The 20,461-nt window shown below is 38.2% G+C and overlaps 1 protein-coding gene across 2 annotated transcripts in view; it reads left to right on the top strand.

The window, feature by feature from the left end:
* Positions 1 to 2,923: 2,923 nt before the first annotated feature.
* Positions 2,924 to 20,461, top strand: part of LOC111872087 (chitinase-3-like protein 1) — a 40,570-nt gene continuing 23,032 nt past the window's right edge. The window contains exons 1-5 of one of the 2 annotated variants that reach the window (XM_033754526.1): positions 2,924 to 2,953; positions 9,102 to 9,183; positions 12,478 to 12,648; positions 17,283 to 17,383; positions 19,400 to 19,531. In XM_033754526.1, coding sequence (XP_033610417.1) covers positions 2,939 to 2,953; positions 9,102 to 9,183; positions 12,478 to 12,648; positions 17,283 to 17,383; positions 19,400 to 19,531 — 501 coding nt within the window. In that variant the 5' untranslated portion in view covers positions 2,924 to 2,938. Of the gene's footprint in view, positions 2,954 to 7,553; positions 7,627 to 9,101; positions 9,184 to 12,477; positions 12,649 to 17,282; positions 17,384 to 19,399; positions 19,532 to 20,461 lie in introns of those variants that run through there. The other variant, XM_023865634.2, reaches the window with a different exon arrangement.

Consider the following 20,461-nt stretch of genomic DNA (forward strand, 5'->3'; position numbering starts at 1 on the left):
TAAGCTGACCGGCTGGAATGTTGCACGATCCTAGGCAGAGCGATCCAGTAGTGAACAGGACGTTGTGTTGGTGACTTTGTGAAGTTAAGATTCCGTACACATTTTCCACCGAGGAATACGCCGATATGGTGTTTGTTTTGGGTGTATGTGATGGAAATGCGAGAGCCGCTGCTGCCGAATATCACCGGCGTTATCCTAATTGCATGATTCCGAATCCTAAATCCATTAGCAGTACATTCAACACATTAAGACAAACTGGTTCTCTCCCCAGCGTTCGTATACAATACGAACGAAATCCTCCACATGAATTGTGCGAAGAAGAAAACATTCTCGATGCTGTAGAGCGCAGTCCGCGTGCCAGTACAAGACGTCTAGCTCGGCGGTTCGGTGTTTCTCAGTCCAGGGCGTGGAGCACACTTCATGAGAACGGGCTGCATCCCTGTCATTTACAGCAAGTACAACACCTACAACCAGGAGACCGTGCTCTTCGTCTGCAGTTCTGCAACTGGTTAAATGGAAATCGGCAGTTGTACCGTTTGATAATGTTCTGCGATGAGGCACAGTTTACACGGGACGGGGTCAACAAGTCACAACTTACATGTTTGGGCAGACAATAATCCCCGTGCCACGATATAATCGAATTTTCAACACCGATTCAGTGTCAATGTCTGGTGTGGTGTTCTGAATGATCAGCTAATCGGGCCGTTCATTTTTCCTGGACGCTTAACTGATGAGATTTACCTCCACTTCACAGAAGAAGAATTACCACAGTTACTTGAAGATGTTCCTCTGGCAACAGGACGCCGGATGTACTTTCAGCATGATGGGGCGCCTCCTCACTTCTCCCGCGCAGTAACAGCTCACTTGGATCGGCATTTCCCACAGTGGTGGATTGGTCGCGGAGGCCGTAACGCCTGGCCTCCTAGGTCGCCAAGGTCGCCGGATCTAACGCCGTTAGTTTATTGCATTTGGGGCTGGATGAAGGACATTGTGTACCAAGTAAAAGTACAAACACGTGAAGCGTTGCTTGAACGTATTCTGGACGCGGCGATGACAATAAGGAACAAACGTGTGGAACTTCGAAATGCTACGAGCGCGGTTCATAAGCATGCGACGCGCTGTGTTGACGTGCAGGGAGACATTTTTGAAAATCTTATGTAAATCCAGTCGTCTTCTAAAGCAGTGTTCCGCAACCGGTGTGCCGTCACAAGGTGAACGGTGTGACGCGAACTTTTACCTATTGTAAGAAATTAATTGTCGAATTTTATTCGTTTTATTTTATCCCAGTTACCGTGTTTCATATGCTTGTATTTTATTCTCAACCACTGCACTGATTAAATAAGATGATGCTTGTTAATTCTTTATTACATGCTGTGATTTTTTATGTACAGTAATGTTGTATTCTAAGAAATTAAACGAAAATTATTTACTCACAGTTGTTGTTATATAATGATTTATTTTTATTTTTCTCGCATCTACGCAGCTTCTTTGACATGCTTGCCGCATGTTCTGTGTACGTGCTTTTCCCTAAAACTGCAGGGATTAGCATGGGTTTTCCTGTCTTTTATAACGCTGTTTTGGTATTTACCCCTGTTTGCTAGAACTTAGAGCTTCTTCAACTTTATGACTTTCTTCCTGTAACGATGCACCCACCGATTGTTGGACTTCATTTAAAATTATAAATATTTCAAAAATAAGTCTGTATAGTGTCACTTCTTCCGTTTGAAGAGTAGAGATCCCGCGTTTTACAATTGTTTCAGTTCTATCAATGCTGTGCTCTGAAGTACTTCGAAAATTGTGGTTGCTAGTTAGTCTTGCTATTTTCTATTACCATGAGACTACTTTACTTTTTCAAGTTGGATAAATTCTCACGGATCAGTCCCCTGTGTGCAGCTACGCAGGCGCAAGTATCACATTGAAGGTATGAGTAGAATTACTGTATTTAATAGAAGTGTATTTTCTACACTCTACAGTGAATTAACGTTCATTAATTGTTAATAAACGCACGAGTCGATTTCTGTTTAATGATAATAATATTATAATAATAAGTTGATTACGTTACGTATTTATATTGCCTGACATCATGCGTTTTTGAGGGGAATAACATTTTGGTGTGCCGTGTTGAGTCATGGATACTTCATCGTGTGCCGCGAGTAGAAAAAGGTTGCGGAACACTGTTCTAAAGCACTACAGTTTAAAGGAAACAGATAGATGGGTATGATATGCAACCATTGGTATGTTTACAGAATGGGATGCTGAAAATAATGTAATTTTGTAACATAAAGTCGATAAAAAATGTTGTACAATGCAAAATTAAGAAATTGAAGAAAAAATTGGTTTTAGAATGATTCTTTCCTAAAACATTAACGATTTAAAAAGTGTTTTGTATTTCTAATGTGTTTTGACTGAAATTCGAAGAAAAAAAGATTTCTCGCCAGTTTTCAAATTACTGTATCTCTTTAATTATGGGTTGGATACCATTAGTATACTAAACAATTTTTGTTCCAAATTACCTCAGGAATGCCCTCCCTAAGTGGGGGTAAAACTTCGTGAATCACCCTGCTATACCTGTCCTGGGAAATTGTTTAAATTGACACATCAGTTATCTTGTGGAAGGCTGCTAGACTTCAAACAGTGTTTCCAACGAAATCTTTACAGTTTAGAATAAAAGCGTTCAAACTGATGGGGACTTTAGATTCTCATGGCAGTGATAAGTCTTCCTACTCTGAAGACAGAGGCAGCAACTCCTTTCAAAACATTTGTGGGATATCAGTACTTGAAGGGACAACCTGCTGGATGCTGGGTGAAGCTCTTGTCACAGTGGGATAGCAAGTGCTAGTGTCGGCATTTTTCCTTGCAGCAGCCCTGGACTGCGAGTCGGCGCGCCTGCAGGATGCCGGGTGAAGCTCTTGCAGTAGTGGGCTAGCTGGTGCTAGTGATGGCGAGGCTGGCGGTACAATCGTAGTTGTGATATGCAAGCATAAGAGTCAGAGTCAGAATCACATTGCGACTGACGGTCAGTCAGTCTGTCTGTCTTGGTGTCAAGCCCCGGCTGGGACTCATGACTAGGCCCTATAGTATCTACTTAAGACGTTTCTTAGCGGCCTCCGTAGTCTAGAGGTAACGTTCCCACCTCATGACTCGTGGTATGCGGGTTCAAGTACTCGGCGGAGGTCATCGAATTTTTAAGGGCGGAAAAATTCAGGGAACAAGTCCTCCGGGAGGGACTTTAAGCCATGGGTCCCGTGTCGTAGCTTTACGGCACGTAAAAGAACCTCATACCTCCAAAGGAGGTCACTGAGCCAAAATTGCGGACGTTTCCCGCCCAACAGCAGTCACTAATACCTCTGGTAGATGGGGGAAGCATTATAGATACCTCTCAGCTAGTAGAGCCGGTCTCGCTGGCTGGGCGGGACAGATGGTAAGCACCAATACCGGTAGGATATAGAGACTGGTAGAAATCATAGAGGGAAGCACAGTGGCACTACAGGTCTAAGTGCATGGGGAAACCCACCCTCTCCAATAACTAACTAGACGTTTCTTCTTGCTTGAAAGTTACTGTCCTGTCCATGTGTGGTGCCCTCTCTGACAAGAGGTTGGGTCTGTCATTTGTCAGTCATAGTTGATAGTATTAGTCCACTGTCAGTGTGTACAATTATTTACAAGTTTACAGTTATTATTTAATCTTATGTGCAATACATATATACAAGGCCTTTGTCAGTCCAGGCTTTTGGACAGCATACTTAGTAGACATTTCCCATGGCAATGCATAAAATTGATTTTATTTTATTTAGTGCTGAGAATGTAAAGTTATTAAGTAATTTTAATAATGGAAAAGGGTAATTATTTCCTTTCCAAAAATGAGGTATCAGATGTTTAGTTCTGTGAGGTGAATCTGGAATAATTCATGCCCTGATCTACAATATGTAGCAATATCATGTACAAAAATCTATTCTAAATTAAATGTAATGTTTCTGTAACATTCAAGTACCTGAAGATACTGGTCCTACATCGTCCCACAGCCTGGGATTACAATATGCATGATTCAAAAGATTAAAAACAAAGCTGACAGGTACATGAAACAAAAGTGAAATAATGATAACCTTGAAAACACAATACTACAATCAAATGTTACAATATGAAGTTAATCACATTAAACAACCTGTTTTAATATTTGCTGATGATTTCGCAGAACTGCTAGTATGGTAAACATATAACGGATCTCTCTAATTTCATCATGCTTTAGCTACGTTATTTCCCTTTAAATTACATGATTTTCAGTAAACACATTTAGAAGTTACTACTACTAAATAATGAGACAAGATCAAAATTTTGGGTATGTGAATGTGCACTAAAACAGAGAGATTTACAGCATGAAATATACAAATATACAAAGACAAAAATTTATTTTAGCCTTCAAATAAAAGGAAGAAATTATTAGAGTATACTAACAATGGATTTTAGCCATTTGATAATAGTGCCATTCCAGGGCTACACAAACTATTCAGAAAATTTAATTTGTGATCTGTACCTAGGAATGGGTCTAATGGACCTGAACATTGCAAGGAAGAAGAAAAATAGTAGCACTGGCCAGTTATTGTACTTTCAGGTCTGTGGGGTATTCTGGTATGTGATGACAAGGGTGACTGAGAGAGATAATTCTATCTAAAGCATTAACAATACTATTGATGCTGACAAAATAACTTACTTCATTGCACTTCCATTCTTAAAGTGGCTGTGTCAGCTGTCAAAATAAACCACAATAAATATATAATAAAATATTAATTTATAAGGATGCAACAAAATAAGAACTTCAACTGCTACATTTCTGCATGTGTCATGCAGCAAATGTTTTTGTGGTGAACAGTATAGTATCTCCACTTCCATCACTGATATTAGGCTCTGGCTTAACTCCTCTCTCCGCCAGAACATGAGAAAGGATAATTAGGCAACAGCAGCAGCAGCAGTAGTAGTAGTAGTAGTAGTAGTAGCAGTAGTAGTAGTAGAGTAGTAGTAGTAGTAGTAGTAGTAGTAGTAGTAGTAGTGGTAGTAGCAGCAGTCACTGGCTTCATCATATTGTTGTGATACTCTAACAACTTTCATTGTTGTTGTTCTCAGTTGTTTAACTGGAAACATATGTACCTCCTTTGGAATGTTTTGGACTTCATCCATCGTTCGGTATGTAAAAGACAAAAGACAACGACGTTTCGGAGACTGGATCTGTCTCCATCTTCAGATGGGTAGGGAAGGATAAACCTACTCAGTAGCCCTTGAAGTTCATTTATTGTACTGTAGCAAAGCTAATCACACCACACATTTTGCAGCACAGTCAAAAATTGTTTTTCTTATATTTCATAAAATATACATGTTGATGTTTTATACAGTAAACCCTTGATAATGTGGATCAAAATATGAAAAATGCTGTCCACAGTTGAGTACTTATTTACTTACTCATGCAGCTGAGCCCTTCTTGAGGAGCCGCCAATTCTGCAGCTACTCAAGAATTTCCCAGCATTTTATAGAACCTGAAGGTTCATTACCATGTTCATAAGAGCCCTTCACTGGTCCCTATCCTGAGCCAGATCAATCCAATCCATAGCATCCCTTCCTATCTCTCTAGGATCCATTTTAATATTGTCAACCCACCTACGCCTTGGTCTTCCCAATGGTCTCTTTCCTTCTGGCTTTCCCACCAATACCCTATACGCATTCCTCGTCTCCCCCATTCGAGCTACATGACCTGCCCACCTCATCCTCCTTGACTTGATCATTCTAATTATACTTGGAGAAGAGTACAAGTTACGAAACTCCTCATCATGCAGTTTTCTCCAACTTTCTGTCACTTCATCCCTCTTCGGTCCAAATATTTTCCTCAACACCCTATTCTCAAACACCCTCAGTCTATGTTCCTCCCTTAATGTCAGAGACAAAGTTTCACACCCATACAGAACCACAGACAAAATTATATTTTGTATATTCTAATTTTTATGTTTTTGGACATTGGACACATTTTAATCAACCTAACTAGTTTCATGGGTATCCCAAACTCTATTAGATTGTTGTACAATTCTTCCCTCCTAACTGAATCATAAGCTTTCTTGAAGTCTATGAATAGCTGATGTACTGTCTCATCATACACCCATTTTTTCTCCAATATCTGACGAATGCAAAAGATGTGATCTGTAGTTGTGTCCACAGTTGAGTACATACATTAAAAGACATATGGCATTTAGAAAGGCAGATGAGTCACTTGTCTGTCCAGACAAAACTTGAGAGTTTCTTCAAACATGCATTATGTATTATATTAAAAAACATGTACAACTTCTATGTCCTCTATAGAGGAATGAATATATTGTCTTTTCATAGTTTTTAAGTAAAGGTTTGACAGTGATATCTTTTTATTTATTTATTTCCATCAGCGCTACTTATATCATAAAATTTTCCATTTATTTGAGTTCTAAGATCTTTTTGTCTCTCAGGGCTACCGTTCGCTTCACTCATCCAGATTATTGCTTAATTCGGATGACCTTCAAATTAATCCAGATTAGTGAGGATTTACTGTACTAATGTTTTGTAGCATGATTATTTTTTTAGAAAAGTGATAATTTGATTAGAGCCTTATGTGCAGTAGGGATTATTTTAAACTCATACAAACAAAAATTAAATATTCCTCACAACTTTTAGTATTGACATCCCAGTACCAAACTCCTTCAAAATCAGATGAATAGTTTGGCAGATGAAATAAGAACATGACTTTCGCATAATACTTTCATTTTATGTACTTCCTTCAGATAGTACACAACAATACCAGTAAAATTTCTGTTTGTTAGTATAAAACTTTCAAGACATAACGACACAGGATAAGAAGGTAATGGAACTGTTGATGTTTTGGCAGACCAGGTTTTGATCAGTAGGAAATTCTGTCTTTGCCACCATGTGAATGTTATCTGTAGTAGAATCTGCCTCCTATCCAATGGATATTACAATCCCTTTTCCCAGATACAATGTTTACCAGAGCATTACGCTAAGCATTCTTCTTTGTGAGATATGAAGGTCCAGAATGCTGTTACAACTAGTGTAAATATGAAGTTTATATTTGCACATTCAAATACTTTTAGATGGAAATGTATGAGTCAGAACAGCCAAATCAGTATAGCAACTGGCTACAGCTGGATAACACGTTTCATTCCTAGCAAAGGTAGGAATGTTTTCCATTACCATCACATCCAGAGTAAATCTGGGGTCCAACCAGCCTCTTATATGGTGGATACTGTAAAAGAAGTCACTGGAGTGTAAAGCTGACTGCTAAACCCCTTCTACTGCCAAGGTTATGAACACATGGTTATATCTGTATCTCCATTCCCTCACACATGCTTGATTAAGCACATAGACAAATTTACCATATACCTTAGCTAGAAGTGTTTTATACTTGAGTCATATACAGGAGTAAGAATGCCTTATTCTTCCAAGAGAACCTCCGTTATCTATGTTTACAGAAGATACATTAGCAAATGTTCATAACATGTTAAGCCCTGTTGTCATATGTAAAGAGAGTATTTAAGGAGGCTGTGTAAAAAAGATTTACCTCAAACGTGCTGAGTATTTTCATGAAACACGTCTATCCAGGTAAGTTGTTTTCTACTGTAAAAGTGCAGGTCTCTTAAACTTTTGTTAAGAGAGACTTTGTAATTTGCACTAGATATTATATGTAGTAATACAGTATGTGCAGCTCTAGAAATACTTAATTTATATTCATATGTTACTAAATCAGCTCTAATCTGAAAGTATTCAAAACTTTTTCTTCTTGTCTGTGTGTCTAAGATACAGCACATGTAAACCTGTCTTACATAAAGAAAGCAGTCTTCTGGGATGTAGCACCATGTAGATGTGGTGTTAACCGATGTTTCGGAGGAATGTATCGCCTCCATCTTCAGGGTAGAAGGTAAAATAAGAAAATCCACAAGTGAAGAAACAGTGAGAGCAGGTGCGAGCAGACTAATGGCGGAAATAAACTCAGCTAGAAGGGAAGGGACAGGTCTACATGGGAAATCAGTGGAGAGGGAGAGGGAAAGGGTCTGGGGAGCAGAAGCAAGGTTAGAGCAGGTATAGGATATTGGGGAGAAAGGCTGGGGGGTTGCTATGCAAGTCGGTCATGGACTGTGTGGCCTTGTGGATCTGGCATCATGTCCTGGGGGATTTTAGGTTATACGTTCCTCCGAAACGTCGGTTAACACCACATGTACATGGCGCTACATCCCAGAAGACTGCTTTCTTCATAGTCACCACCATGAAAACCTCAAATCTTACTGTCTTACATAAATTGTACAAATAAACATGGAACTACTGAAACTGACATTTCTGCTAGATAAAATGTAAAGAAAAGGAAGGTTAAAGCTTATCTTGTGGATAATGCTAAGAATGTATTGAGAGAGTGGAGGTAAAGCTCCATGCATTCTGACCTTTGATGCCAAATGGAGGTGAGTGGTCAGTTTTGGGCTTAAGTCACTGTACTCCCTAGAAAAGACATGCTGGCACATACTGTACAAGTGGCTTGGTAGGCTCGAGATTGGTATGGATATGGTGTCAAGAGAAAAATCCTGCCCCTTCCAGAAGTCTCGCCTGATCATTCAGCCTGTAGCGAGTTATCTTCCTGTTGATGTATTCAATATTGCAGTTACATACAGTATCAATTACGTTTAATTACCATATGCAGAGTTAATTTTCTTAGTGCATAGTTTATTGAATGATGATATCTGTAGGTCAGACAATTCAATGATACAAGTAGGATGATTAGTAAACTGGAAACAATGCTGAAGGAAGTGGTTGTGATCTAATTTGAGGCACTACACTGACATTAGCCTCACAGGCCTGAGAGAAAACGTGAAAAACCTTTGTCAGGGTAAATAGTGTTTGGCCAAGGCCAATCGAGCACCTTGCAATTACAAATGAGGAGCATTAATACTTCAGCCAAATTGTCCAGTTTTACAAGCATCAAGATGGCAAATTATAATAACATCCTTAACAAAAAATTATTAAGTATGAGACATGATATGTATAGAAGGTAACAGAAACGTTATTACAATATTTTGTTTATATTGCAGGCTGCCAAAATGAAGTCCTGGTTGCTAATTCTTGGAGCTGCCATCACGGTTCTTAATCACGCTTCCCATGCTGCTGCCGAAAGTAAGCTTCATAATGTCAGCCAGTAAATATAAATAACTGATGATACTACAGATATCATGAAAGAATAATGTAACAAATAAACTTTGTAGATCTTATAGGAGCTATATTCTGTTTGAATGATGAGCCTCTTCCTTTCTTTTTTTTTTAAGAAAATCAGTAAATTTCACTTGTAATTTTCATTTCATGCATCCTGTAGTGTTATAATATACAACTTCTTTATTACAACCATCACAACACAACTAATATCATGATCAGTGCCTAGTTTTGGCTCTGCTACATGTTTCGGCTATTAATAGCCATCATCAGGCAAATACATGGTTAACATATATACACCACTGAACTGCAGTACTAGTAAATTGGATACAATATTATTAATTGCATAAAATACTTGACGTAAAAATACAATAAATTAGATTATATAAAACAAAAATAAAATTCTTCAATTGATGTCTTACATCATCGAGTCAGTCGTTGGTTTTATAATTTTGTTGCGTTCCCACGGACAAATTGGAATATTCTATATTTTGTGTATATATAAAATATGTATTGGAGGCTTGTGATGTAGATGTAGTAATATTAATGTTAATTATTTAGTCAGTGCCTCATCTTACAAAGTATTGTCGGTTCTGTAGGGAATGTAAACAACAATTAGTTGTGTTGTGGCGGTTGTAATAAAAAAGTTGTACATTTCACTTGGTTCATCCTGGTCTGTCACACTATAAATAGTATAGAAGATTATTAACGTCATCCACTGTGATTGATAAATGTTGTGTTTTTTAATCTTTCATCCTTTACATGGTTTGGTCAGATCAACTATCTTCAGAAGGATATTATCAATACATACAGAAACTACCATTGCAATGTCATACGTCATTATCATTATATACAGAAACTACATTTACAATGTCATAGATATAAAATATCCTTTAACAATTACTATGATGTGCATGAATTTGTTAGAATATTTATAAATTATTATAATTAGTCTATTTACATACTACTGTTTAAAAAACTTTTTTTTTTTTAAATCTAGAACTAATTTGGTTCATGTCCTTTATACTTCTTCTCTTATTATAAGTAGTCTATTTATATAGTACTGTTTAAAAACCTTTTTTTTTAAAATCTAGAACTAATTTGGTTCATGTCCTTTATACTTCTTCTCTTTAAAGGAAGATGAATGTATTCCACATCGTGATTTCATTGTTTGAAGAATAGGACTGTTTAGTGTCATTGTCCAGTTGTTCAGGCCACACTGTGTTGTTATACTTTAAAACTAGTAAAATCTGTTAAATTTTCAGGTGCTATATATGACAGATATGAATCAGAATTAAAGTTATCTGACAACTCTTAATACCAAATTTTGTCACTATTCATGGAAAAGTCTGCACAAAAACATACAAAGAGACGGAAAAACACAACCTTCCTTGCATCCATTCACTACATTCAAAGGACACATAATAATATGATCAGCAGTTCCACCTTGATCTGAACTTGAATGATATATGTATTTCAAGGTTGGTTACTGGAATCATAAAAGATGATATAGATTAGATGCTGCACTTCATGAAATCTTCCTAAATGAGTATTTTGATATTCTAATGCTAATAATATGGTCTGATGAGGTGAATTTCAGACTGAGTGGCGACAACTGTGTTTATTGAGATGTTACTAATCTCCACAATACCATTGAATTGGTCTGGAGTATCTATGCGGGTTGCTAGTTCCTCGTTTGTTGGCTTAGGTAACTATTTTTTTTGACAGAATGATTCTAAAACTGCTGCAAGAGTATGTGGTACCTGACTTGTAATTACACGCTGACAACTTTCAAGACTTATGCTTCATGCACAAGGAGGAATTTGCACTTTATCTTTATGAAGAATTTTCTCAGTAGAAAGACTGGAAATGTGGTTTCCACAGTGGCCACCATAGTCTCTGGATCTGACAATGACATATACTTGGCTGTGGGGTACAATTAAGGCTAAGGTATACATGAGGAAGAATACAAATATGAATCAACTCTGGGACAGCATTCCACTATCTTGATAGATGGACATGGAGACAAATACCAGGGGTGGCAAAACCTGGCCTACAGGCCTGGTCTGACCAGAAAACAATTTCAATCCAGCCTCCAGCATTTTATTAACACTGAAATACAGTATGTTCAAACTATCTGATTTCTGCATAAACTTGCATATAAACCAAGATTAGTCAGTTACTGGGTTAAAACAGAAGGAAAAACAGATATTGTTATTTCAAATGTTATATGCAACTAGCTTGAAATGGCTGTGAGTCTTTAACAGTCCAAACTCTACTAATTGTATCAAACACCCTACGCTAGTAACTTCAGGAAGTAACCAAATAAAGTAAAGTCTGTGTATGACAGAACACCAAGGAACGTTTTCAGACAGATTTCCATTTAGCAAGGTATCTGCTTTTACACAAACAAATACTGCACAGTATATACATACATAATGCTGTCTACTGCTGCAGTAATTATTAAAGTCAGAAATATGTGATATATATGTACACTACACTGCTACAGTAATATGCTAACATATTTTTCTGCATATATTTTATTGATATTCAGGTTTAAGTCCTTCCCATTTGTGGCACAAATGTTCCTTCTCACATGAATTTCATGCAACACAGAAAGTGTAAAAAGGTAAAGCTATCCCTGTAACACGTTGTGAGATGTCAAGGTTCCCACATGGCAATGGGGTTGTCAGCCTTATGAGCTGGCTGCCCTTTACCCCCAGGTATACCCCTGGTATTCATTTCTGTTAGAGGCTGAGCTGACCTCAGGGCCATAGTGCAGCTAGGAGTAGTAGGTAAATTAAAAAATCCAATGACCTCATCGAGATCTGAACCCACGATCTACTGGCTTGTAGCATAGTGCCTCAACCAACTATGTTACCGCTTGCCCCTCCATGCAACACAGTAAAGAACAAAATTATGTATTACATGAAAGGAGTGCAATATACATTAAGACAAGTTTCTGTCCACTAATTCTTGTTTACTTTTTCTACTTCCACATCAAAAACTTTCCACTTACTGGAGTAATTTTATATTGGGTTTCACTCTGCATTCACAAAGAGCAAGATATTTTCAAATAAATGCAGGTTCCCTTTTAGTTGGTTTTACTATGTTAATAATAATAATAATAATAATAATAATAATAATAATAATAATAATAATAATATATACATACTGTATATGTGATTGTTCCACAGTGATTACTTCATATAACGCTGCCACTCTCAGAAGCATTATGTAATGTGAAATTCATTATTGTAGGGAAAGTGGTCTGTTACTATGGGAGCTGGTCAGTTTATCGTCCTGGAGATGGAAATTTCAGGATCGATTTTATTGATCCTAATCTCTGCACTCACATTATCTACACCTTTGTAGGCATTGGGCTTCAAGGAGACATCAGAATTCTGGATAATTGGAATGAAATTGAGAGGGGTAAGTAGAAAAATGCATAACCAACATATCTTCAAAGTGGCATATATATAAAAGCATGTAAAGAGTGTAAAGCGGCCTCCGTAATCTAGGGGTAATGTTCCCACATCATGACTCAAGGTACGTGGGTTCAAACCCGGCGGAGGTTGTGGAATTTTTAAGGGCAGAAAAATTCAGGGAACAAGTCCTCTGGGAGGGACTTTAAGCCATGGGTCCCGTGTCGTAGATTTACGGCACATAAAAGATCCTCATGTCTCTAGGAGACCTCTGAGCAAAATTAGGTAAAAAGTTTCCTGCCCAAGTAGTTTCCAATGCCTCCAATAGATGGGGAAAGTATCGGGTACCACTTCCAGTAGAGGGGCTGAACAGGGCTGATAGCAAGCACCAGTATCGGAAGGGTATGGCGACTGTAGAATATCAAAGGGGAATGTACAACAGATCAACAACTGGTCGCAGTGCCTGGGGAAACCCACCCCCTCCGATAATGAATGAATGAATGAATGAAAAGAGTGTATATTTAGTAGAAATTTCTGAATAATTCTCCTGAATCTGCATAATAAAAACAAATAACTTGAAACGGTCCTTTGAGATGTGATGCCATATCATTTTGTAGATACGTAGGTTGTACCGCAAGTCATAAGCAACTTTTTTTTTGCATGCAACCTGGGAACAGCAGACAAAAGAGAGTATGGTGGTAGGTGGAACCAGCTTTTGTGTTAACCTTGAGTTTATTGTGACGTCAATAGCTTGCATCACGTGACCAGTATCACTCCTAACAAAATGGCCGACAACCATATGTCGTCTCGCCAGCGTGCTGTCATTGAATTTCTTGTGAAAGAGGAAATCTCTGCTGCAGAAATTCACCAGAGACTTCAGCATGCTTATGGAAGTGTGTACATGGGCGTGAGCAGTGTTCGAAGATGAGTCTCGGAGCGATCATCCTCGAACAGACTCAACTGAACGCAACAAGGAAAGAGTGGATGAGATCATTCAAGATGACAGGCGTGTGACTGTGGACACAATAGCGCGAAAACTTGGAATAGGGCACAGTGCAGTACAGGAGATGATTGAAAGCTTGGGCTATAGGAAAGTTTGTGCTCATTAGGTCCCGCGGTTACTGACCGAAGACCACAAAGGTCAGTGAAAAGCCATCACCTCAGAACTGCTGCAGAGATATCGACACGAAGGCGATGATTTTTGCTCTGTATTGTGACAGGTGATGAAAGCTGGTTTCACCATTTCAAGCCTGAAACGAAACGGCAGAGTATGGAATGGCACCATTTGCATTCTACATCAAAAAAGAAGGCAAAGACAGTGCCATCAGCTGCAAAGGTGATGGGGACAGTCTTCTGGGATGCAGAGGGGTTTATTCCGGCTGATTTCTTGGAACCTGGGCAAACCATCAATGTTGCTCGTTATGTCCAGATGCTGCACAAGCTCCGTCGTGCATTGCATGATAAACGTCTGAGACGAAACATCATCATCCTGAATGACAACGCTCGCCCCCATCCTGCTCGCCTCACAGTGGAAGCAATTGCAAAGATGGGATGGGAAATTTTTCCACACCCCTCCTATAGCCCTGATCTGGCACCCACTGACTACTATCTTTTTGGATTTGTGAAGGATCAGCTGCATGGACAACGTTTTGAGACAAGGGAGGCAATTCAGAAAGCAGTGCGTCAGTGTCTTCAGATGGCTGGAACAGAATTTTACAGAAGGGGAATTTTCAAACTCCCAGAACGCTGGGAGAAATGTGTACAAAGAAGTGGTGATTATGTGGAAAAATAAAGAAAGGTCTGTAGATTGAGGTGGTGTATTTGTTTTGTCAATAATAAAGCATGTTACTTTACAAAAAACTGTTACTCATGACTTTCAGTACAACCCTCGTAGGTACCAATGTTTTGTAGGTAGCTCTGTAACAAGCTCTATTAACATCACATACCAGACCATAATCTTGAGACTTCTCACAAATCTCACAAATTACCTAAGTTCCTAGCACCTTAAATCAGGTGCCAAGTCTGGTTACATAGTCTTGAAAAATGATACTAACAAATGTGATTTATTTGTAAGGACAGCTATGCCACATTTATCTTCCTCCAAAAGGATATTCTGAAGACAATTCTGAGGTTCACTTTGTATAAATTCTTCCCTTGGACCACATATGAAATCTCATCTACCTGCATTGTGCAATACATGCAAATTCTAATTTACTGATAAAATTATCAGTAAATTGTCAGTTTGTCATTAATCATCATACTTGTAATTTGCAGCCTGTCTCATATATCTTCATTAGGTAATGTGAAGGGTTGTTGTTTGTTATGTTTTTTAATAAAGTTTCCTAAGGTAGGCTATTGATTGTAAGTATTGATGAAACTCAGGAATATAAAAGTTGATTTCTCCTGATGAAAGAGTCATACAAATGACCAAAAGAAATAGCCTACAGGCAAGTATATTAATAACCCGTTTATTTATAAAATTGCCATGGCAATACTGGCTGACCATTAGAATAAATTAATATGAAGCAGAATATGACAGAAAAATTACATAATGAGGAGCTTTGTTTTTCATATTCTTCACCAAATGTCACTGTTGTGAAGAAGCACCACTAAGTTAATAAACTTAAATGGGAAAGGTGGGGGAATAATATGTCACAGACTTTCTTATGTGAGCAAAAAAAAAAAAACACTATATGGTAGTTTGAAAATACTAAGTAAACTGTGACTGTTAAACATATAAATACAGCTTGATTTGTTGCACATCATGTGGCAAAGATACACGAAATTCCCCAAAAATGCTACTGTCCTGAATGGTGTCAAATGGGTAGCACTGATGCTTCACATTCAGGATGCCCTGGGTTCTAATCCCAGAAGAGAGATGGGGTATAATGACTGAGGGTTTATGTGGTTGTCCTAAGCCCTAAAGGAAAAGTTTGAGATAATACCTAAAAGAAGCAGTTACTTAGCTGGTCACAAAATTAATCGCTTCTATGGAATCAGACTTACAAGAATTCTTCAGTTAAATCCAGTTAAATCGAATCTATACCTTCACAACCTATTTCTTTAAGGTAAATTTTAATATTATCATCCAATCTATGCCACTGTCCCCCGAACTGTCTCTTCCATTCTACTATTTTCACTAAAATTTTTGATTGATCAATTTTTAATTTTTCTGATATATGGAAGAGGCCCAACCCACCTCATCCTTCTTGACTTAATCACCACAGCCATATTAAAACAGTTCAAATTATGAAGCTTCTAATTATGTAATATTCTTTAGTCATTCATTATATTGTCATGTGTAGGGACGTCTTACAAGATGGGTTTTGGATTAGATGATTGAATTTGTTGCACCCTATACATTCACGACTTGGGACTACAGGTAATACAGCGCTATTGCTGATTTATGCACTTTATAGTTCAGTTACACGTACACTAGGATACTCAGGCCTGGCAATGGATTTACGATCATCTCACTGTAACTTCAAATCAAATCTTCTTTGCACAGTCTAATTTATTTCTTGCCATTTCTTTGACTGTCATCTCCAGAACTCAACCAAATTCTTGACAACTCACTGCTCCCTTGGAAATTCTTGTTAAATGGCCTTGGGGCAGATTCCACAGAAAACATCTTCTATTGTCCTGTACTGTTTTAGGCATGTTTACTGATCCATTCCCTAGCAATAGATGTCCTATTGCTGCGCGCTTTGGCTCCTCTGAGAATGGGTTTACATATCACAATTTCAAACAAAACAAACAAACTCCGTGATTTCAGTCCGCAAGCGAACTATACCAACTGCCTCTGTGGTCTAGTGCCCAGCATTCCTGGCTACAGTTCCAGAGGTCCGGGTTCGATTCTCGGCGCTATCAGATTTTTCTGGAACGGCGTCTGCTCAGCCTCGTGATGATAATTGAGGAGCTATTTAAAGGAAATAGCGGCTCCGGTCTAGAAAACCGAAATTAACGGCCGTGGGGATTCATTGCACTGACCACGCGACACTCTCTATCCGCAAAAGTTGGCACTATCCTCGCCGACAAGCGGCGGTCGGTATATATACATATCACAATATCATCTTTTACAAATTAAAATATTTTTTCTGACCTTTGTTCTCAAACACTATATACTCTTCTCTTAGTGTGAGAAACATACCAACAGGCAAAATGATATGTGGCAAACTCACAGTTATCTGGCATCTGAATATCTAGTATTCTCTTCCAAAACAGTGAAAATTTACCACTGATATAAACTTATCCAAAAACAAATTTGCAATTTGTGTATGTTCATCCATTATGTGATAGTTCTCCCACCCACCACTTACAACACTACCTGTCATATGTATGTAAAATCTTTTACCGATAAATCCATTGTGTCACCTAGAAATCTGCCATGCAAGAACTAAAGCAAATCATGTAGTTCTCACTTTGTACTTGATTTCTGTAACTGCCAGATTCAAGTTATCGGAATACACCATTCCCCATATATGTCAGGTAATGGGAGTTTACTGAAATTCTGTAAATTTAATCTTCAGGATTTTTGATTGGACACAAGAGGATAAAAGATTCTGAACTGAATGGCAGAAAGCATTTTTCATACTTAATCTATTAATGGGAACTTAGCAATATTGTTTTATTATTTTACAGGTGGTTTTCTTCACTTTAATGATCTGAGGAAAAGGAATCCCTCACTCAAGACTTTGGTTGCAATTGGTGGCTGGAATGAAGGATCCTCCACTTTCTCATCGGTAAACTGTTTCCAATGTATTTAGGATTGTGTTTTAATGCTCAGCAGTTGGCACATTAGTAGCGAGCACATGACTGAAAAATATGCTACCATTTCACTTGTTTCCAATTGTTGTAAGGCCAAAGAGTATGAGTAAGGCAGAGCAGCACTTGATACATATAATTGCGAATAGTAATGCACTTTATTGCAGAGCTCCCAGCATTTTTCAGGGAGGGGGAAGATTCTAACAGATACTTCCGGTAAAAGTTCAGTATAGTCAAAGTTAACTTCCTTACTCCTGAGTTCAGATGCCATAAAAGTGAGGTGGGAAGATGGAAAGAGTATAGTAAACAAATATAAACAGAACATATAGAGTAAGGCAAAGTTGTCCCTGTGCTTAATTAAACACTACACCATGAAAGCATATGGGGAGTGCAAGTTTGGCTCCACACATTCTTGGCCTTGACATTTGATGGAAGTGACAGATGAGTTATAATAATACCCATAAATTTGTACTAAAATATATATAAACACAGACTGGAGACATGTGAGACTTTCAACAAAAATATGTATTGACCAGTGAAGCTATAACATATAGTACTGCTTACTAATGAGGTGCAGAGAGAGATCTCTAGGAGAATTGGAGTGGATAGTGCTCAGTATGTTAATGCTAGTAAAGTAAGTAAAGTAAAGTAAAGTAAAGCTATCCCTGTACCAGGCCGAAAGGCCCATAGGGTTGTGAGACGTTGAGGGTCCCACACTATCTCGACAATCGGCTCAAAGATGGCGGTAAGGTTGTCAGCCCTATGTGCCGGCTGCGCTTTACTCCCCAGGAAAATTATTTAATTAATTCCTGGTACTCATTTCTGTTAGAGGCTGAGTGAACTCCAGGGCCATAGTGCGGCTGGAAGGATTAGGTCAATTGAAAAAATCCAAAGACCTCATCAGGACTTGAACCCGCAACCTTCCAGCTTGTAGCATAGCCCTTCAACCAACTATGCTACCGCGTGCCCCCATGGTAATGCTAGTACAAAAAGGAAATGTATCCACGAAAGTGCAGACACATTTTAGATTTCTGATATGGAAATAAGACAACGGTATTCCTGTAATCTTATGAAGACAAAGCTCAAGAAGGGATAATGAAGTTTCAGATTTAGTGTTTGTTTAAGGTAGAAATTATAACGACAATTTTCCAATTACAACATCCAGAGTAGAACCATAGATTAACAGAAGACTGGGTTAACACATACAAATTTATGACTCAAAAGGTGCAGGAATTTAAATGTGTAATTTATTTTTGAGCCTGCTCTCAACAGTAATGAAAAATGATATCAGCTATTACTATATACTTTACATTATTACCACATACTACCATTCATGGACTTGTGTACATGATGATAAACTGTTGGGGGCTGTCAGTTCTTACTAACTTCTCATATGGAAAAGGTCATGGCAGCCAAATTCTTAAATTCAGTCCACAGTTGAAGTGTTTGTATTATGCCAGGTAATTAGTTATTTTCTCCACAAAAACATTTCTATAAAATCTGCAATGTGAAAGTTCTCAACATAGCCATTTGCAACTTTTAGCTTTTTAGTTTCTTGGCTCCAAAGCCACTTGAAGAACACTAATGGTTATGACCTACACAGCTCCTACAAGGCGTCCTCTTTTAACCTCATCATTACCAACGATATTGTTATATTGTAAACATCAACATACACTGAATGCAATAACCTGTGTTGTGGAAAGTAAGCACTGTTATCCACATTCCAAAACATTCTGAAAGCAGTCCATTTTTGTATGTATTGTACTTGACAGCACTGTGCTTAGTGCCTTGGTAAGATGCAGTTGATTTTTCTCTAAGAGCATTTTGACAAATGAGAAAATGTCTAATACAGCACAAAACATTCTGCAAACAAGATGATATAGTATACTAATCAGTACAAAGGATAGTAACCACCAGGCTGATACATAGTGGACTGGAAGCCAGAGTCTGTTTGTAGGAGTTAACATTTCTAATTCCTGTGACATTGTTTCTAGGTGGTGAATGATGCATCTCGAAGGGCTGCGTTTGTAAACAATATTGTTAAGTTTGTTGGAGAATATGGATTTGATGGATTTGACTTGGACTGGGAATACCCTGCTCAACGAGGAGGCGCAGCAACTGACAAGGTACGATGACCACATCTATTACACTAAAGGGTTTTTTTAAGAGGTTGAAGGAAAGAATTCAACACATAGCAACATACAAACCTCACATACACAATGTCTACTGTTTGGAGTACATGTACATGTACAATTGTAAATAGGTGTATATATATATATACAGTAAAACCGGTCTTAAACGGAATCTCAAGGGGCCAGAAAAAATTTCCACTGAAGTCAGGTTTCCATTTAATCAAGGAATACTATAATAACTAAACCAGGACATAAACGTATTTGAGACAAAACAAAACAACATGCTCATTAATTTATTCACACTATAATCATTGAAAACATGCAAACATTACATGAACGGGAAAAAATGCAGTACTCACTTTTTATAATTTTACCAGAACTCTGGCAGAATTTTTTGCACGCAGTTTACTCTCTTGGCTGCCTGACTTTCCACAAACACTTTAGCTTGAGAAATTACAGTAAGCATGTCTGAATCATTCCATTGCATGGCAGACTCCTGCAGTACCTTTAAACTGTTGGCAGCATCCTGATAAGTCTTCACTGTACACTTTTCTTCTTCTATCACAATGTCATTTTCCTCTTCTTCCTCTTCCTCCTCCTCCTCCTCTATTCCTTTTCGATTTTCTCTAAAATTCTCAAATAATACGTCAATATCCATTGTGTCTGGTTCTGTTTGCACATTTTTGTCTATGTTGATGTCGTCCTCAGCATTGCAGTTACTGAAAGCAGCTTCATTCATGCAATGTTGTAAGTCCTTCTGGTCATTCTCATTTTCTACACTAGGAGTGTAGTGTACCGTAAGCGGCCTCCATAGTCTAGGGGTAACGTTCCCACCTCATGCCTCAAGGTACGTGGGTTCAAACCCGGCGGAGGTCGTGGAATTTTTAAGGGCGGAAAAATTCAGGGAAAAAGTCCTCTGGGAGG

This window comes from Cryptotermes secundus, unplaced genomic scaffold, assembly GCF_002891405.2.
Source record: "Cryptotermes secundus unplaced genomic scaffold, Csec_1.0 scaffold356, whole genome shotgun sequence".
In the NCBI taxonomy this organism is placed as follows: Eukaryota; Metazoa; Arthropoda; class Insecta; order Blattodea; family Kalotermitidae; genus Cryptotermes; species Cryptotermes secundus.